This window comes from Catharus ustulatus, chromosome 1, assembly GCF_009819885.2.
Source record: "Catharus ustulatus isolate bCatUst1 chromosome 1, bCatUst1.pri.v2, whole genome shotgun sequence".
Taxonomy (NCBI): Eukaryota; Metazoa; Chordata; class Aves; order Passeriformes; family Turdidae; genus Catharus; species Catharus ustulatus.
In genome coordinates this window covers 57,208,923-57,229,391 of record NC_046221.1, presented here as the reverse complement: position 1 = coordinate 57,229,391, position 20,469 = coordinate 57,208,923, and the positions used below count along the sequence as shown (strand labels likewise).

Below are 20,469 nucleotides of genomic sequence, written 5' to 3'. Positions count from 1 at the left end.
GCACCTCCAGTGACGGCGAACTGGCGTGAAGGATCTCCCTCGTGCCGCTGAGCGGATGGATGTACTGGCATCCAGTGCGGCTCCCCGCCTTGGTAAGCGCGGAAAACCCTTAGGGATGGGGGACGGGGGGGGGGGGGGGGGGGTCAGTTTCTGCTTTTATTCCGCCTTGGCAATGTTGTACATCACGGTCTGTAAACTGAACAGAAGTACAAATTTACAGCCATCAAACAGCGGAATTCCCACGGCAAGCATCTGCAGGACGCCTCCCTGCTTTATGAAGGCCAGGCAGGAGCGTTTCATAGCACAGGAGAGGCGGACGGGGAACGCGGCATCCAGCCCCGACCGCTGCTGGCCGGGGCTCGGGGCCGCCCGCGCGTGCGCGCCCCCCGTCCCGGAGATCCGAGGCTGTCCCGGGAGCGGGACGGGAAGGGGGCGGTGGCGGCGGCGCCTGCGCCGAGCGGTCGGAGCTGTCTCGAGCGACGGGGATGCTGCGCGCCGGGCTGGGGAGAAGGAGCGGATGTTGTGGGGGGCTCTGGAGGAGCTCGGGCGGCCGCAGCGCCAGAGCCCGGAGCGCTGCCTCTGCCTCCCCTTCCCCGGGCAGCGGCAGCGGGGCGCGGACCGGAGCCGCTCCCCCGGCAGGTACCGAGCCGTGCCGCGCCCTCCTCCTCCCCTCTCCTGCCGCGTCGGGCCCCTCTGTCCGTGTGATCCCGCCAGGCTCTGAGCTGGTGCCCCTGGGGCGGGGGTCGGAGCCACTTCGCTGGGGGGGTGGGCGTGGAACACCTGCGGGAGTTTCCTGCGAGGGCGTCCCTGAGCAGTCCCTGAGGGCGTCCTGAGGGGTCCCAGCGCGGCCGTGCTGCGTCCCCCTGGGCAGCCGCGGGGGCTCGGACTTTGCCCCGCTGCCCGCAGGAGCGCCGCCGGTGACACAGAGCGTGTCGGCTCCCCAGGCAGCCTCGGCTTTTGGCATGCCGTGCTCCAGGCCAGGTCCTTCTGTAGGGATACCGAAGTCTAACTGCCTACAGTTGTGCTTTTAAATGAAATTGAATAAACCACGCTGCAACACAGTGATCATTCTCTGGCTTCAAGTTTCTCTCTTATTAAAAAACACAGAAAAATAGTAACAACTGAGTTGGTGGCACTGGAATTACTGAAAGTTTGCAGTTCTGTCTCCCATTTATAATCTAGCTCAGACGTATATATCTATATATATATACACACACACACACACGCACACATATATATATGCACACATATATATGTATATACTTGTGAATATCTGTGTTCTATTCTGAAGAGACTTACAGGTCTGTTCCTCAATTTTCAAAGCAAACTTTTGATCTCCCTTCTTACATTTCTTCATCATCATGGATATCTGTTATTTACTGGCATTAAAAGAAATAGATCACAATGGTCTGTTTGTCCTCGGAGCAACAGTTGTGCTCTCCTATTCTATTGCAGCTGTGGAATTCCCTGAGTGGAGTTAGATAATGCCACAATGTGAGTGATATGATAATTAGTGAGGGTTCATCAGTTTTAGTTATGCATAAATACATATTTACAGCCTAATCTTAACATTTTACAGGCTTTTTTGAGAAACATCTTTATGGATTCCTGCAGCTTAGGTGCAGGTAGAGAACCTGTTGGCTCTGAAAAGTTGCTATTGTTCTGATAGTGTATCTGTGACTAGCCCTAAATATTGGCTCAAGATGAGAATAAGTGAGCTATTAAAGTGCACCTCTGAAAGGTGTGGAAATAATAGAGGAAGGTGGATTTTTTAAAACTGAAGTTGCATCTTTTTAAATTTTGGGGAGCTTCAGTAAATCTTTTTACATATTTTTGGAAAAAAAGTAGTGTTTTTCTGGAGCACAATTTTGAAATGTGCACCCTACTTGATAACCCAAAGTTATACTGGAGGGTCTGTGGTGTTTACCTGCCACAACTGTCTTTCAATGTCTGAAGCTCATGGAGGTGTGGAGCACTGAAGAGAAGTAGCAGCCTGATTCTTACAGGCTTTTAAAGTGCAAAACACATGACTATTCCTGGATATGCATGTTTTCAACATGCTGCTCAGTCTGCATATTATATTAAAGCACAAAGCCTATTAAATGGAAATCTACCTAGCATAAGTGGTAATAATGGAGGAAAAGTTCTTAAACAATGGGATGCAAATGTCCTCATTGAGTGCAGTACGGTTAATGAAAATTTTTTAGCAGAAACCTTGAATTTCCACTGCTGCTTCTCAGTAACTTTTTTTTATCTCTCTCTTGATATAAATCTCCTTCCCATATGTAGGAAGGAGAGATATGAAGGGTGGTTCAGGTCTGATGGAGGGAACGTGGAGCAGGTGCTACAGGCATGCGCTACTGCACTGCTGCATGATATGGGAGATGCACCACACTGCCTTGCAGACTTTGAATGGATGTGGTTTGTTTGATTCCTGCCCTCTCACCGCCCACCACACATTTTGCATCTTTCTCTTACCAGGACAAGCTCTGAATAGAGATGTTTGCTACAAGTTGGTATGTGTCATTTTAGTGGTGTTACTTGTCAGGTGCTTTTTTTTTGTGTGTGATATGAGACCAGCTTCCAGATAGTAACTGAATGACTGTCCAGGCAGGGTGATGAAGTGTTTGCATCCCTAGCCTGCAAGGAAAGATTGAGCGAGAAAAAGATAACCCAAGGCCACCAAAGAAATAGTTGGCAAACCTGTGGTCTAACTGTGAGGTTGCTTGCTGTGCCTGTGATGTTTATGGCCATTACTGCTGTTTCTTAGACCTGGTCAGACTGGAAAGGGTGACGGAAAGGAAGAAAGTATTGGGATTTCTTAATAATTATCTTGTGTGTGCAGCTGCCATTGAAAGAGTATTTTCTTGGCTCATATGTTCTTCCTTACATTTTGTAATGGAGATATTCTGTGTGTGTGTGATGCAAGTGGATAGGTCTAGACAGGTCAAAATACTTTGTGAGTTCTACTATGCTTTGCAGTGGTCTGGTACCCTTACTCTTACCTTGTGTCATTCTGATGTTGCTTACTAAAATGCTTTTGTTGTATCTTTATTCAGATTAGTCTTTAAAAGCTGTTTGAGTGTTTGTAGAAGGCATATATAAAGTACCACTAAAGTAGCTTTATTGTAGACTTGCTAGGGAGTTGGAATGGATTCTGAAATGTCATACATTAGGTTTTCCAACTTTGAAAGATTTTACTAATATAGTATGCACCTAATAACCAGCTGGTTCAGAAAGCTTTATTATAATTTATTAGGGGAGGGAGATGTGAGAGAGCAATGAGTGTCATAAAAATAATGTGTTTGTTTTTTTAAGTTTTATGTCACTGTTTTTTGTTTCCTGTCAGGTCCTAGTAATGTAAAGCCTTTGGATGGTGTGAAAATTCTTGATTTAACAAGGTTTGTGTTTTGTCTGTCATTTGTAACAGAGTTTCTACGTGCAAATATTCTGTTTGGAAAAACTAAGAAAACAGTATATATTTTTTTCATATTTAAGGGTTCTTGCAGGACCATTTGCCACAATGAATTTGGGAGATCTAGGGGCAGAAGTTATCAAAGTGGAAAGACCAGGTAAGATTTTTATTTGTTTATGTTCACTATAACAAAAACTGGATATTAAGTGTATGTATCTATATCTATATCTATATCTATATATCTATATCTATATCTATATCTATATCTGTATCTGTATCTATATCTATATCTATATCTATATCTATATCTATATCTATATCTATATCTATATCTGTATGTAGATATATTTATATATGTATGCATGTATAAAGTAAAGACATTGAGTAATTTGCTTCTAATTAAGTTTTTAGCTTAACTCAGTGGTTTTCTTCTTCCACTCAGCACACGCACTTCTTATCCAAAGAGTTGCTAAGGATTGTCTAATGGTAAAAAAAATGTTTCATTCTTATGGTATAACTACACTTTTTAGTTTGTAAGACCATATAAGAAAAATAGCAAATTGCATGGCATTTGGGTGTTTTGTAGAAATAATCCCCTCACTTGGCTCTAAGTTTCATGCATCATTACACATTTGAGGTGTGTAATTGCACCATAGCAGCTGCACAATATGTAATGTATTTTTTCCTCTAAGTTTCCATATTTTAAATTTCTGTCTTTTGGTATTACTAGTTTTGAAACTAGTTGGTGAAAATTGAGATACTAAACAATATTACACTCCCTGTATTTTATAACAAAACAGTTTATAATAATTTATAACATTAATTGAGATACTAAACATACTACATTCTCTTTATTTCTAATAGGGTAATATTGAGTGTTTGAACATTTAATGAAACACTAAATGTCTGACAAAGGTTTTGCCACATCCATCTATAGGTCATCTTTATTTACTGGCCGTTGTTATAAAGGTTTTCACTTTTGTGACCAGGCAAAAGTACATCAATTTTCTAATGCCAAATTAGACCGACCCTGGTGGTATTGCAGACATCTAGGTAGTAGGAATGGAGCAATGCCAGCAATTAAGTATGAAGTAGTGGTTTTGGAGCTTTGCACTGTTTGTGGTCGAAGGAGTAGGGCAGCCTCAAAATTCTAAATTTCAAACATTTCAGAATGTGAGTAATCCTCTCTTTCTGTGAGACGATGTCTATTTCCACAGGAGTATTAACCCAAAAAGAACAGTAACCACACTAGTGTTCTGCATGGAAAGTATTAGTGAAATGTTTTGTTTTGAATCACTTAAAGTACTCACACAGAGGAGATTGCCTCTGCCCCCTAAGCATCCTGCTTGAACCAAAATATTCTTTTGAGATATTAAGCAGTACAGATGTTGATAATCAATTTACACGTTTACATAATTTCTGCCACTGTAGATCTTAAATGGCTGTAGACTTTTGTGTTACTATAGTGTATAGCGTAATTATGACAGTGGCTATATGACATCTAAGGTTCTTCAGCTTGTTTCTGTATCTATGCCAGTATCAGTCTTCCGTGCTGCCTCAGCAGGGAAAGTTTTCAGTTCTGTGAAGTTAGCAGGTAGATAAAGTCTAGATGTTGAAATAGATACAGGAATGCACATGCTTGCTAATACTCAGAACAGTGATTGTATCTGAATTTGAATTTAGCTTTAATTCTAATTAAAATAGATTGCTAGTCTTCATGATGTTTAAAAAGGTTAAAAATTGGAAATGAAGCATAAATGATACATGGACATCAGTGTCTGCAGCACATTTAAGGCAGGATTTCTGGAAGAGCTGGAGGTGAGACCCCGTACCAGCTATAGCAAGTGCTTCTTTTAGTTGGTATTGTGCAGCATGCAACTTACAGTAATTTCACGATTACAAGCCGCACCGATTATAAGCCGCACTTCCGGGGTGTCGGCAACATTTCGTTTTTCCTCCATATATAAGCCGCACCAGATTGTAAGCCACGCTTTTGTTCACAAAGTGAACTTCCACAAAGTTGCCAATTAGTAACAGAATCGTGGGATCGTGGAGTTTACTGGCTTGGCTCGGGGCTGTGCGGGCTCGGATCGGCCCTGCTTTTCCCCTGCCGGTGCCGTGCAGGCTTGGATCGGCCCCTCCGCCCCCCTGCCGGGGCTGTGTGGGCTCGAATCGGCTCGGGGCTGTGTGGGCTCGCACTTCCGGGTTAGCAAATTTCTGAACCTCATCAATTTATTAGCCACACCTGATTATAAGCTGCTCTTCGGGTTCGGACCAAAATTTTAGTCAAAATGGTGCGGCTTATAATCGTGAATTTACTGTAATCAGTTGTTGTCTGTCAGTGGTATCTTGATGTTGTGCCTAGAATGTTTCAGGAGTAGATTACTGACCAGATGAACTGTGTGACTTGGTGCAGGCCAGAGCCTCTACTAAATTCTTCAGGATTGACTATAAGAATTGCATTGTAGCTCTATTTTAAGTTAAACAAACAAACTACCAAAAAACCTCTAATTTCCTTTTCCCCAACCTCCCCCCAAAAAACAGCCAAAATACCAACCCACAAGTGAAAAACAACTAAAAAACCCCCGTAAGTACACTAGTGGTGTGTGGCTGTATTAGTATTTCAAAGACTAAATAGAATCCCAACACTAGCAAAAACTTTGCTCACTTTGCTTAATTGCATTCACTTTTAGGTGGTTTTTCATATAAATATCCTAAAATATACATGTTAAACTAATATTTGTCCTGCCTGCTAGATGAAGCTTAGGTGACTTAAATGTGATATTATAGGAAAGCTTTTTATTCTTATTTGTTGGGTGTGTGATATTGGGCCACTGTGATTATGTGATGGTATTTCTTTCAGGAGCTGGTGATGACACAAGAGCCTGGGGTCCACCTTTTGCAGGGACAGAAAGTGTTTATTTTCTTAGTGTCAATAGAAATAAAAAGGTAAATGGGATGTGGAATTGAACATGAGCCTATGTTTTCTTAATTATAACTGAATACATAACACTTCTTTGTTTGATTCTTAACATATATAAGCAATGCTTACATTTATCTAATGTTATGATGAATAAATTTCAGGAGAAAAAACATAAGCTTTTGGAACAAAAAAGGTAGCAAATCTCTGGTACAGTGCTGTGGGCAGCTGAGATAATGTAAAAGCAAGAGTGCTTCTGCTGGTCTTCGCTTGCTGGTGCTAATTAGCTGAAAATGAAACCTACTGAAAGCAAGTGGTATTTTATTTGAGTGATCATTTTTTTCAGGTGCATCAGCTCAGTTGGCCTGCGTCAGCTGGTAGGAAGAGTGCTACCATTATGCCACAGTGAGGTTGGCTACATCTAGCTTTTGAAGCTTTGGGATTAACTTGAAGTTTCATGACATACCTGAATTGTTTAATAGCTTGTTACCATTGAAAAAAATGTTTCTGGTGTCCCCCTGTGTGCATGCAGTAGTGGATCCTGTGTAAATATGCAGTGGACAGGCTGCACATCTTTCAGGCTGGTTTTGGTGCTGTCTGATTCATTAATGAGATATAGTTCAGCTTGTTTTGCTGAGAGAATTTTTTTTTTTTTTTTAGGAGGAAGTAGGCCATGTGTTAAAATTTATTTATCCAAATTAGCTATAGTGTGAAATTTGACTGTTGGTTATGTTTAGAATAGGCAGATAATGTCTTCCACATAATTTTTCACATAAATTACTGTTGTATTTATTTTTAATCTGCAGAGTATAGCCATCAACATGAAGGATTCAAAAGGAATAAAACTAATCAAAGAGGTAGGTTTTGATAGCATGAGAGGTGTCCTTATTTTTTAATGTTGTGATTCTAAGTAATAAAGATTAAACTCTGCATTTCAAGTATGAATTTGATAATTTAAAAATCTGTTTATGCAGTGAATTTTGTGAATTACAGTGTATAGCTTCCGTACTCTGTGCTTTTGGACTTAGTATTCAGAGTAACTTGTAATGACTTTAGATTTTAATTTACAGTAATTTCACGACTATAAGGCACACCCTTTTGACTAAAATTTTCCCCCGAACCTGGAAGTGCACCTTATAGTCCGGTGCACCTTATATAATGGACAAAGTTGTGAAATTTGCCAACCCGGAAGTGCGAGCCCGCAACAGTCCCAAGCCAAGCAGAGCCCGCCCGGCAGTGGCATCGGGGTAGCACCGGGCTGGGGCGAGCCTGGCGGCACTGGGGCAGCGTCGGGCCGGGGTCAGCCTGGCGGCATCGGGGCAGTGCCGGCGCAGGGGGAAAACTGGCGGCGGCGAAGCAGCCCAGGCGTAGGGGGAGAGCCGCCAGCATCAGGGCAGCCTGAGTGGGGGGGGAAAGCGTGGCGAAGCAGCCCGGGCGTGGGGGGAGAGCCGCCAGCATCAGGGCAGCCTGAGTGGGGGGGGGAAAGTGCAGCGGAGCAGCCCGGGCATGGCGGGGAGAAAGCCTGACAGTGCAGCCTGGGCAGGTGGGGAAAGCTGCCGGCATTGGGGCAGCCCGGGCGGGTGGGGGAAAGCGCGACGGCGTGGCCCGTGCGGGGGAGGAAAACCGCCAGCATCGTGGCAGCTGTGGCACAGGGCGAGCCCACCGGCATCGGGGCAGCGGTGGCATGGGGCGAGCCCGCTGGCATCAGGGCACCTGGAGTGCTGGGGCAGCGCAGTGCTCCTGGAATGCCGGGGGGACGCGGGACTCCCAGCATGGCACAGGGCACCCGGAGCGCCTGGACAGCGTGGGGCTCCTGGAGCACCAGGGGGGTGCGGGACTCCCAGCGCAGCATGGGGCTCCCGAAACGCTAGGGGGAAGAGGGGCAGCCGGAACTCCCGGGCAGTGCGGAACTCCCGGAGTGCCAGGGGTCTGCCGGAGTGCCAGGGTAGCGTGGGGAGGGAGGGAGCAGGCCACTGCAGAAGCCGCAGCAGCAGCTCCGAAGCGCTGCGAGCCACCGTTGCCCCGAGCCCCGCCTCGCCAGCCAGGGGCGGGCGGGAGTGCCAGGCCTCGTGCACAGGGAGGACTCTTTGGGCTGCGTTTAAAGGCTACACCAATCTGTGAAAAATGTTTGCAAATTGAGCACCTGCCAGTAAACTCCACGATCGCGGGATTCCGTTACTAATTAGTTACTTTGTTGCCCGCAGCACGGATATTCATGGCAAAAAGAAAAATGCACCTTATAGTCTGGTGTGCCTTATATAACATACAAAGTTGCGAAATTTGCCAACTCCCGCAGGTACGCCTTATAGTCCGGTGCGCCTTATAGTCGTGAAATTACTGTACATGAAAATATCATCAAAATTAAATTAAATATTGTGAGGAAACGGTCTAATATCCTATTCCTTTCCTATTACTGCTGCTGTACTACTGCATTAGAAAGATTCAAGATGGACTGAACAGGTGAAGTCAAGTGTGCAGTTAAGAGATGTTGAACTCCATTAAACAGTTTTTTGAATGTTACAGTGTGTTCATGACTTCAGTGTCTGTACTTCTTCCTGAAAAAACATTGTCCTGTAGGTGAAACTTAGTATTTGTTTATTTTCAGTATTTGTCTTCAAGGTCTTTTAAGGCGATCCCTTTCTCTATTTAAAAATAATAAAAGCACCAAATTTCACATTTTGTCAAGCTTGTGTTTTGTAATCCCTTTATTTATTATTTTTAGAAATGCAAGATGTGCTACTTGCTAGTGCAGCGTTTTAAGCCCTGCTGTAGTAGCAGCTGACTTCTGTTACTGTTTGTTTCAGTATCAATTCCAATCCCTTTTCACAGTGACACTCTGACTCATGCAGTAGGTGGAATTTATCTGGTAGTATTTTTTTTTGGGGAATATTGCATAAAATGGAAATAGATTAAGTTTTCTGATGCTTTTGATTTGTTACCTATGCAAAGGTACTACATGTGTAAATCTTTGAAGATTATAAGCCAAGAATTCTACAGTGCCTTTCATTTGCAGAACAGAGCCATTTATTGTTGATTTGTTAAGGTGCTGGATGTTTATCATAAAAAAACATGGAAGCAGAAATTTTGATTTGGAAAAAATTTGCATGGTATAACACAGACTTTTTTTGGATAAACTAGTCATATTTTAATTAAGTGCTATAAAATTTTTTCTCTCATGGAAGAAGACTAATTTATTATTTGACCTTTAAAAATGGTGAAAACTACTCAAAGTGTCCGCTGATTCTACATGTGTGGGCTGAAGGTGTTAGAAGAGTTAAAGGCAGCTACGCCTATGAGTCAAGATGAGGTGGAGGGAAAAAATGGCATCACCTGTTAAATATTTACTACACTAGATGTAAAAATGAGGAGACTGCCTGTGACAAAGTATTTTCTTATATTTTCTATCCTTTTTAAAAGTTGCTTTAATAACCACTGTAGCTTTCTGTTCCTTAAATCAATGCCATCCCTATCTGTGATACAGCAACATTGAGAACTGATGAGGCTCTTTTTGTCATGCTACTTGTGGAGTTATTCATCATTCTGCTTGATTATGAGTGATATATTTTGAAAGCATTTGGTGCAGAGGTCTTGATATTCCATTATTCATCTCAAATGGAACTTCTGTTTGGAATTTTGTCAAGAAGTATGTGTAAAGGGAAGGTATTTATAACAGTTTTCAGTTGTCTCCTGCTTGCATTAGGACAGATGTGTGTAGAATTGGGCATTGTTCAGCATCATATTTGTTACTATGACAAGTAGTGCTCATTTCTTTATAGTAGCTGGTGAAAATTATAAATTGAAGTTTGTGATGCTGCTTATTCATACATAAATATGAGTTGTGTCACCAGCGTAAAAACTACAAAAAAAATGTAATAATGTTATAATTTTTAACCTTTTTTAAGGTTAGAATAGATTTTATTTTCCACATACATTTTGCATAGGTGAAAGAGGGCAATTCTCAATTTAGAATCATGTTACAAACAGGAGAAGAGTCTTCAGGTATATGACAAAAGCACAGACTTGATAATTAGTCATTAGTATCAAGTGAGCTGAAGAAATCTATTATTCAGGAGTCCTGGCTGCTTTTCATCCTTTGGCACAACACTACAAAATATATTTTCAAGAGTCTGTTTTTCATACATGATTACTTGATTTCCACAAAATTGTTCCTGTGTCTTCTTTATTTCTTTATTCAATGACACTTGTAGCCCTTTCTTCCCTTCCAGAGTTTTTGGCTGACTGTTAACTGCCTTCCAAATATTTATCTGTCCTCCTGAATGAAAATTATTTTTTTCTCTTTAGTAATTACATATACAGTAATTTCATGATTATAAGCCGCACCATTTTGACTAAAATTTTGGTCCGAACCCAAAGTGTGGCTTATAATCAGGTGCGGCTTATATGGACAAAGAATGAAAAGTTGCTGTTTTAGTTTGGAGGACAGGTGTCTGCTGAGAAAGGCAGGAGCTTCTCTTTGAAATGGAGAATGTAAACCCCTTCCCTCCAAATTATTATAATTTTGAAATCAAGGGGCTTTCAGGCAAAAATATGGGAATTAGGAATAAATTATTTTCTAGGGAAATTAAAATAGAAATACAATACTACAAAGAAACAAACTCCAAACCTTGACAAAGTCAGAGTACAACCTGACACCCTGTCAGGCAGGGTGTCGGTAGCAGTCCCATTAAATGGTGGCTGCATCCTCTTGCAGTGACAGATGTGATTCAGTTGAAGCAGTGCCCCTGCAGAAGGTGCAGTTTCCCTCTGGAGGTCCAGTGGTGATGTGGAAAAATCCAGTTTTCCTCTGGAGTCCAGTGGAGAAAGGGGCTACCTTAGTGTCCCAAAACCTCTGTTTTTATCTTGGTAAGAAATGTTGGGCTCTTCCCCCTGGCTGGAGCAACTTCCAATGGGATGCAGTAATTTTATCAGTCACACAGTGGGACTCAATGGGCCATTAGCAGAAAATGACTCGCTGGAGGAAGGATGGGTTGTGAAAAGATAAAGAACAATGGTCTACCTGGTTTCAATGGATGGCCCATTAGCAGAATATCTGCTGTTGAGATAAGGATCACTGCCCCCACCCTCAACAGATGGTGATAGAATAGATACCTTTTATCACACTCTGTATTGTAGCATGCGGCTTATACAAAGAACAAAAAGTACCAACACCTGGAAGTGTGGCTTATAATCAGGTGCACCTTATAATCGTGAAATTACTGTATATACTAGTCGCATGCTCTGATATCTTTTTGTAGTAAATCTTTAGAACATTATTTATCAGTTATTGTCAGAAACTTATTTTAAGAACCTTGAGCATACTTCTGTCCTGTGAATTATTTAGCCTTAACTAATGAACTTTTAATATTTTTTTATTCATTAAGAACTTGGGACTTTAATTGGCTGGGAGCTGATTACACTGCTCTTCCACGATTTTTAGCTGATAGGTCAATGCATCTCATGCATTACTCTCTTACTTGATAAAGAAGGTACTCACATATGTATTTGCATGTATATGGGTTTGTTTATACACGTGTGTATGCAGATTCTCCTCTGTAGAGTTCTTGTAAAAACCAAAACACACAAAGCACAAAAAAGTCAGGTCTGTGTTGTATTGCTCTGATAGCAGGTGTTAAAACAGAAGTAATGTTTAGAGGTATTTTAGGGCATGAAGTAGGGAATTTTAGTTGCCAGTGGGCTTAAAACTCCACTGAGGTTGAAAATCTCTGTGCATTTTAAGAACATATAGTTTGTTTGGATCAGACTCTGTATCCAGTTTTCCACAATGGCAGAATTGTTGGTTCATTGAACATCAGTGCTACATGTAGCCTGCTGCCTATGTACATTAAAAACTATTTCCAATGAGAACTTTAGATGCGAGCTGGCACTGCACTTGTAATGTGTCTTGGAAACTCCTTTTTCTGAGAGCATATACCCTGCTAAACTGGGCCCAAGTAATTTTATCCTCACTTAGTACTTTTGGCATTCCACTTATTCCCAGTCCAGAAGTATGGTACTTTTCATGTTACAGTAGTTTGTGTCATGCTTTCTTCCTCAGTGGCTTGTAGGAGATGGTAGTTCTTCAATATAACATGGAAAACAACTTTCAACTGTTTTAGCCCATCCAATCACTGTAATTTTCATAGGTTATAAAATCATAGTGAAAGCAATACACAAGTTGTAACCAATTTCAACTCTCAAATGAATTAGGCTAAAGCTGTAGTACTACCAGTTTAAAAAGTACTTCTGTATGAACTGTGATGGATTTAAATAGAAAATAAAACCTCCTTAACTTGATCCTTCATAAAGGCATTGTGATTTCTGTTATGATGATACTAAATTATAGAAGCTTGTCTAACACACTCACATTTAATGAGACAGTGACATGGCAGTTTCAGAGACTGTGACTCCTTGATTGACTGGAAATACCATTAAGCAATTAATATATCAGTTGTACTTTAAAATGAGTGCACAAACATGTGTACCTGTCAGGGAATATTTCTTAAATTCCTGTGCACTCACACACAACCCACACGATTTACTAGGCAGAAAGCCTGTAAGTCCCTCAAGGCATACATCTGTCATTTAGCATGTAGTACTCATGCTTCAGGAGTCAGTTTGTGTTAGTCTTACTGAAATTTGCATATGTACGTCTGCTTATAATTTTTATAAAAGAGGATGGAATTTAAAGCAAATCAAGGTTATATGTTAATCTTAGCATCAATAGATTTTCGGACTAAGTGATTCATTTGAAAGCAATGAAAAAAGTCATATTGCAGAGCTTGACAGCACTGTTGTATTTAATGTGACTTTTATGTGACTAATATCTTAGTTTTAATTTTTTAATTTTAAGTGTTGTGGGGATCCACATTCTACTACTAAATATTGGAAGTTGGATATATGACCTTGTTATGGTAATTGTAATCAATGATTTGAAAATGAAAAATAATTTTAAAAGTATTTCTTTTATGGAGAAAACATTAATAATGGAGATATATCACCCCACTTGAGAAAAAGGGTGTGGAAAGAATGTATGTGAAGATTTTTCTGTAAGCTATTATCAAGCCTTAGGAAATTGATGTGGTACTGATAATATCACAGTTTTGCTAATCACTTTAGGATTTTGACAGTCTTCTTTCAAGATATGCAGCATCTCTAATACGTAGTTTGCAGAAATGCACAGTCTGACGGGCAAAAGATACCTTCAGGCTTGTCAGTTTTCTCAGGAACACTGGAGCCGTTATTATTAGCAAGATTCAAAAAATAAGTTACATAAGAATTTATTCAACTTTTAGGAGCTAATTGACAGATTTTATTCTTCCTTTTCTTTTTTGAAGCTTGCAGCAGCATCTGATGTTTTTGTGGAAAACTTTGTCCCTGGCAAGCTGGCTGAAATGGGTCTAGGTTACGAAGACATTAAAAAGATTGCTCCTCACATAGTGTACTGTTCAATAACAGGTATTTTATTTTCAATTCTTTGTGTTCATTATTACCTTTATTTCAGTCAAAGTGCTATAAAACTCATGTGATTGTATAGAAGTATGTTACTTTGATGTCAATTAAGATAAATTGCGTAGTATAGAAAAATGTTTGAGGGAGCAACCATGTCAACAGATTAGTAGCTGTTCAGTGTCCTTGCCATGCCAGCCTGACATGTTCCTATTGATTTCAAAGGAGCCAGGGTGGGTTGGGCTTCTTGGATTTTGCTTTAAACTAGCTGAAAACTGAGATTTGGGTTTCTTGGTAGGATTTTTTTTTGATTGTTTTGTTTTTGGTTTATTTTTTTCCCCTCTCCCAGCAGTTTTACTGAATCAATTTACATATTGTGTATTTTAAATCTGGTAACCTCAGTGTTTTTTACTGCCATGAAGGATCTCTCTCCTCAGAATTGTACAGTTACCTGTTTATGCAAGCTTTACATGACTATTTTTACAGTCTATTTCTTGGTAGCTGAAACAGTAGAAGAACTGTATGTACTTTATAAAAGCAGAGAAGAATGAACAGGAAGTAGACACATGTATGCAGTTCCTGATATTAATTTTAAAATAATTTTATGTCTGAAAAAATGCTTTAAAAAATTCCAACGAAAACCACCCCCAAAATCTTAAGCACTAAAATTAAAATTCTAATATTGAAATACAATTAAATAACAGCAGAAGTTATAGATATTTTTAGACTGGTTTAAAATCTTAGTTATAAACCTGCTTTGCCCTTCAATTTCTGCATAATAAATGGCTTTGGCTTTTTGATTACGGGGTATGGGTATCAACAGAAATAAAATAGCTTTTTAGTCTTTTGTGATTATTTATCATATTTTTGGGGCAAATGTCTAAAAATGTTCAAGAGCAGAAAGACAATTATATTCAGGGCTTGCTGACAATCTTTGTCTAAATACCTTTTTAGGTTGGTCAGTGACTAGTTACTGCAATGTATTTCACGCTTGTGCATATTATCTCACAACTGGAATTTGTCAAGTGGGTTTGAATTTTTTTTGTTTGCCTTTTTGGTTTAGTTGCTGTACCCATAATGATGAAAAAGAATTAAAATCATATCCAAACAATCTGTGTGAGGTACAACACCCTCTCATTTTGTGCTGGATGCTCCAGTCTCTTAAGCAGCTTTGTGTCTCTGTGCTTGCCTCAATAAGTTGATGTCTGCCTTGGACTGGGTAGCCCAGAGCTGGGCACAGGACTGACAGACATGGTCTCAACAGTGCTGAGAAGAGGGGAAGCATCTACCCCCTTGACCTGCTTGACACTCTTCCCAGTGCACAGCAAAATAATGTTGTCCTCTGCTACAAGGATGCATACTTTTATGTTTTATATGTTCCCTCAACTGAGGGGGACTCTTCCTTGCTGCAGATTTCTCCTCTAGTCTTGGGGACATGGGACTCCTGAGAACCATCTTTTTTTGGTAAATACTGAGGCAAGAAAGCATTAAATGAATCTACCTTCCTGGCCTTTGTTCATTTTGCCATAAGTCCATGTCTTCCCTAGTCTTCCTTCTGCTGCTGATTTGGTTGCAGAATCCTTTCATGTTGCCTTTTGTGTCTTTTGCTAAACTCAACTCCTTTGCTTTTCTAACCACACACTTGCATGATCAAACAGCACCTCTATACTTCTAGGTCACTTGCTTTTGGTTTCACTGTTTGGAAGACAAGTTGTACAAAAATCACATAATCTTGTACAGTAATGTTCTGAGCAATCTTGCTATTTAGAGCTTTGTGTAATGCATAACTTATAGTTATGTTGTATAATGCAAAACACTAAGCCTTATTCATAGACTATGACAACATGAAGTTGAAAGTGTTTGGGAGGTAAGAGCTAAATGATATTTGTCAGGAATCCATAAAGCAACTTGAAATCTTAAATTATGGTTGTTTAAGTCTTGGATATTCAACAGGTGATAAGCAATGTCTATTTAAGGATGATGCATCTTTTAGGAATAAAGACATAAGCTCCAATGCCCTTGAAAAAAATCAGCTCATAAATCTATTGAGTTAAGACAGGAGATAGCAAAGCCTCAATCTAAGCATATTAAAAGAAGCAACCAGATTAGGACCAAATGCACATCTGTGACATGCAGGAAGGGTTTTTTTGGCACAATCAGGCAGAAAACTGATTTAAGAAGAATTCCTGATTTATTTCTAAAATCTCTGTGATGTGATTCTAGATATTACAATTCCTAACTATTTTGTACTGTGGTTGACTTTGCTGCATTCAAATATGCTTGGGGTTTTTGGGGGTCTTTTTTTGTGAAGAGAGATGAGATTAGGTGTGAGACTCTGGGACTTGAGGGTTAGGCGAGTGATGGTGAAGGTCTGTGTGGGGCTCAACCAGACACATTACAACTACAGCTGTAAAAAAAGAAGGATGGGTGGTTGTTGTGACTTCCTTCTGAGGGGAGCTGAGGACCCCATATACTGATAGCCTTGTCTCATAGGGAAATCTGCTGCCTCCTTGGGACCCAAGTAAGAGACACTACTAGAAGACTCCTTGGACTGTTTCAGTCCTTTGATTATTACCTAATTCTGGGTTTCCAGGTCATCACTGACAACTCCTAGAGCAACCAAAAAGGACTTCAGGGCATTGGGATGACTGGTTGAAGGGATAAGGGCAGAGGTGGTGTTTCCCTCAGTGCTTTCAATAGCAGAGAAGAATGCTGAAAGAAGCAGGGGAACTCTGATCAACGCATCAGGCTGGTGCCATTGGTGCAATTTTGGCTTTTTCCCTCATGGGATAGTTTATACAGCACTAAGTTGGCTGCAGGCAAATGAGGTTTGCTTGTCTAAAAGAGTGAAAAGGATTCTAGGCCTGTGAGTTGGCAGGGAGGATTGAGAAGGCTTTAAACTTGGTTTGAAGTGGGAATCAGGTAAGACCAGACTCAGTAGAGATAAACCTGGCTGGCATGCCTGTATCAGGGGTGAAACTGTTAGCCCAGATGAAGTGCATCTATATCAGTGTGGGTAACAAACAGGAGGAGCTGAAGGCCATTGTGCAGCAGGACAGCTGTGATGTAGCTGCCATCAGGGAAATGAAATGGGATGAGGGATGCAGATGGAGTGCTGCAATTCATGGCTACAAGCACTTCAGAAGGGACAAGCAAGATGGAGAGGTGATGGAGTGGCTCTGTATATTAGGGAGTTTTTCAACTATATAGAGCTCAAGGTTGAGTATCTATGGGTAGGAATCAGGGGGAAGGCCAACAAGGTAGACATCCTGATGGGAGTCTATTAAGGACAACCCAACCAGGATGAAGGGATGGATGAAATATTCTGTAAGTATCTGGCTGATGTTTCACAATTGCTAGCCCTTGTTCTTTTGGGAGACTAACTTTGTGGGATGTCTGCTGGAAACATAACAGTGGAGAGGAGGCAGTCTAGGAGGTTCCTTGAGTGTGTGGACAACTTCCTGACACAATTGGTAAGTGAGCTTAGCAGGACTGAGCCCTGCTAGACCTGCTTTTCACAAACAGAGAAGGGCTGGTGGGAAATGTAGTGGTCAGATGACATCTTTGGCACAGTGACCATGACAGAGTATTCAGTTCTTGGTGAAGTAAGGAAGGGTCAACAAAACCTCTGCCTTGGACTTCAGGAGGGTGGACTTTGGCCTGTCCAGGACACTGGTTCAGAGAGTTCCTTGGGAAACAGTCCTTAAAAACAAAGGGTTCCAGAAAGGCTGGACATACTTTAAGAGGGAATTGTAAAGGCGCAGGAGCAGTATGTTCCTGCATGCCAAAAGACAAGCTGTCAGGGACTGAATAAGGAGCTTTTGCTGGAACTTAAATTAAAAAAAAAAAAAAAAGAAAAAAAAAAAGAGTTGATTATCACCTTAGGAAGAAGTGACAGACTCAGGCAGAGTACAAGGGCGTTGTTAGGTCACATAGCAAGAAAATTGGAGATAAAAGCTCTTCTAGAGCTCAATCTGGATACCTCTGTGAAAGATAATAGAAAGTGCTTTTATGAATACATTAACAACAGAAGAATGCCCAAGGGAACTTTCCAATCTCCGTTGGATGTAAAGAGGAATATTGCAACCAAGCATAAGGCTAAGCAGTAAATGCCACTTTTGCCTCAGTCTTCAACAGAAAGATGGGTTATCAACCAGCTCCCTGAGCTGGCAGATGGGGAAAAAAATAGAACTCTTGTAATCCAGGAGTAATTTGTGACCTGCTGTGCCAGTTAGACACTCACAAGTCCATGGAGCGAGATGGAGTTCACCCAAGGGTAGTGAGGGAGCTGACAGGAAGAGCTCACTAAGCTGCTCTCCATTATTTATCATCAGTCCTGGCTAACTGAGGAGGTCCCAGACCAATGGAGGTTGATCAATGTGACGCCTATCCACAAGAAGGGCCAGAAGGAGGATTCAGGAAACTACAGGCCTGTCAGCCTGATATTGGTGCCCAGGAAAGTTATGGAACAGATTATCTTGAGTGCATTACATTGTATATTGTATTAATATTGTATATTAAGTGCATTACACTGTATATGGAGGCCTAGCCAGCCCAGTTTGTGAAAGGCAGGTCCTGTTTGACCAACCTGATCTCCTTTTATGACTGGTGAATGGGGGAAAGGCTGTGGATGTTGTGTACCTGGACTCCAGCAAAGCCTTTGGCACTGTTCCCCTCAGCATTCTCCTGGAGAAGCTGGCAGCCCGTGGCTTGGACAGGAGCACTCTTTGCTGGGTGAAGAACTGTCTGGATGGCTGGGCCCAGAGAGTGGTGGTGGATGGTGCCTCATCCAATCTGTGGCTAATTATAAGTGGGGTTCCCCAGGGTTCAATATTTGGTTCCAGTCCTGTTTGATAAAGCTGTTGATGATGTGGACACAGGGATTGGGTGCACCCCCAGTAAATTTGAGGACAACGCCAAGTTGGGAGAGAGTGTTGGTCTGCTGGAGGGTGGAAATCTCTGTAGAGGGTTCTGGCCAGGCTGGATCCATGGGCCAAGGCCAATCGGTAAGGTGAAGTACCAAGTTATTCACTGGGGTTGCAACAACTCCCTGCAGCACTACAGGCTGGGGGAAGAGCAGCTGGAAATTTGTTCAGCAGAAAGGGACCTGAGCACGCTGATTGACATCAGCTGAACTTGAACCAGCAGTGTGCCCAGGTAGCCAAGAAGGCTAGTGGCATCCTGGCCTGTATAAAAAGTAGTGATTGTCCCTCTGTACTCAGCACTAGCTGGTTCAGCACCTGCTGGCATTTTGTGTTTGTGGTTACAGTGACAGTAGCCATTGCCCTGTTATGGATTAGGATATTTGCCAGGTCCTTGAAGTGGTTCAGATACTGGAGGGCTGCACTCCTCATGATACTGTTTTTGTGAATCCTGTTACATAAGAATCACTGTTTTGCATGGCTTGATGTGAGCCAGATCAGGCTGGGCTGTCTTCAGAATATATCACACTGGTCATGTGGCCAGGAATGGTTCATATGTGCCATCTGTAATATAGCAATATTTGCATGTATTTCATTATTTCTCTTTCTGGTACATAAATTATCATAGAACTGGTATCAGCTTACTTTTCATTTATTATTTACTTCACCCTCCTTGCTCTAAGCTAGGGTATCACCACAAAGTCTAATCAATCCCAGTTCTAGTAGTATATGTTCCTTCTATCCTCTTTTCCTCATCAATTCTGATGGCCAAAAAATAACAACACTAAAAAAAAGCAGAGGCACGACAAAAAAGTCTTCCACTCTTTCAAGTCTTCATTTAAAAAAACAGAAGTTCTTGGTTTTTAAGAAAGCAGCTGTAATTTGTGGGTATTTTGATGTAGAAAAACAAACCTGCTTCCTTTTTTGGTTTTGTGTTTAAGAACAGCTGAAACAGTCTGTGAGAAGTTTTGAAAGCATTCAAACTTCTCATTCTTATACAAGTTAAAATTTGAGATTGAACTCCGTTACATAAAATACTTTTTGTTAATGAAACATATATGGAGGTGACTGCTTCTGGTGAATAGTCACATATTGTAACAGAATATAAAATCTAGGAGATGGGTTTCTTAGAAATCAGAAAATGTGCTACTTTATAACTTAAACAGTTTTGAACCATTTCTCTTTAACACAGGAATAATTTTTGTGTGGAATTGCATCTCTAAATTTTGGACAATAGCAAATGGTAAAATTGTACACAGTGATGGTGAAATGAAATATAGCGTATTTTTTCAGTAAGTCCAGGGTCATAAGTCAGTAAAGAGTTTACATATAGGTATGCCTGATGCGGTCTCTTTTATGACATTTTGGAAGTTATGGTTTGCAAACTGAGTTTCTTATCCAAACAGCTCTGATTGAATCTATACAGCTTTGCAGTGAGCGTTGCAGGATTTTGAAGATATCTGGGACATTTCCCAATGTTCCTGCTGATTTGAGTGCACTTGAGCTCCAAACTGCCTGTTCTCACAAGCTGGCTTTGCTTGGCTAGAACTAGTTTAAATATAATAGATTTTGATAGCTCTGAGGTTGAGATCAGTTTAAGTTCTGGAAAATTGGATGGTTAAAGAAAATAATGTACAGGTCACAAGGGAGTGACCATTTCTGTATGGTCTGCATGACGCTCTCACTAGGAAAGTCTCAGTTTATTCCTGAACGGGAGGGGGCACTGTTTAAAAGGACAACATGGTTTCCAAACCAAAACCCCTTTT

At 41.1% G+C, this 20,469-nt stretch overlaps 1 protein-coding gene across 12 annotated transcripts in view; it reads left to right on the top strand.

The window, feature by feature from the left end:
- Positions 1-430: 430 nt before the first annotated feature.
- Positions 431-20,469, top strand: part of SUGCT (succinyl-CoA:glutarate-CoA transferase) — a 348,238-nt gene continuing 328,199 nt past the window's right edge. For 7 of the 12 annotated variants that reach the window (XR_004418442.2, XM_033064654.2, XM_033064608.2 and 4 more), the window contains exons 1-6: positions 442-639; positions 3,350-3,401; positions 3,499-3,572; positions 6,279-6,364; positions 7,142-7,192; positions 13,670-13,790. Coding sequence is in view for 9 of the 12 variants with exons in the window: in XM_033064654.2 (XP_032920545.1) it covers positions 486-639; positions 3,350-3,401; positions 3,499-3,572; positions 6,279-6,364; positions 7,142-7,192; positions 13,670-13,790 (538 nt within the window). In the remaining 3 variants the exon portion in view is untranslated. Of the gene's footprint in view, positions 640-3,349; positions 3,402-3,498; positions 3,573-3,857; positions 3,902-6,278; positions 6,365-7,141; positions 7,193-13,669; positions 13,791-20,469 lie in introns of those variants that run through there. The other 5 variants (XR_004418449.2, XR_004418448.2, XM_033064631.1 and 2 more) reach the window with 3 other exon arrangements.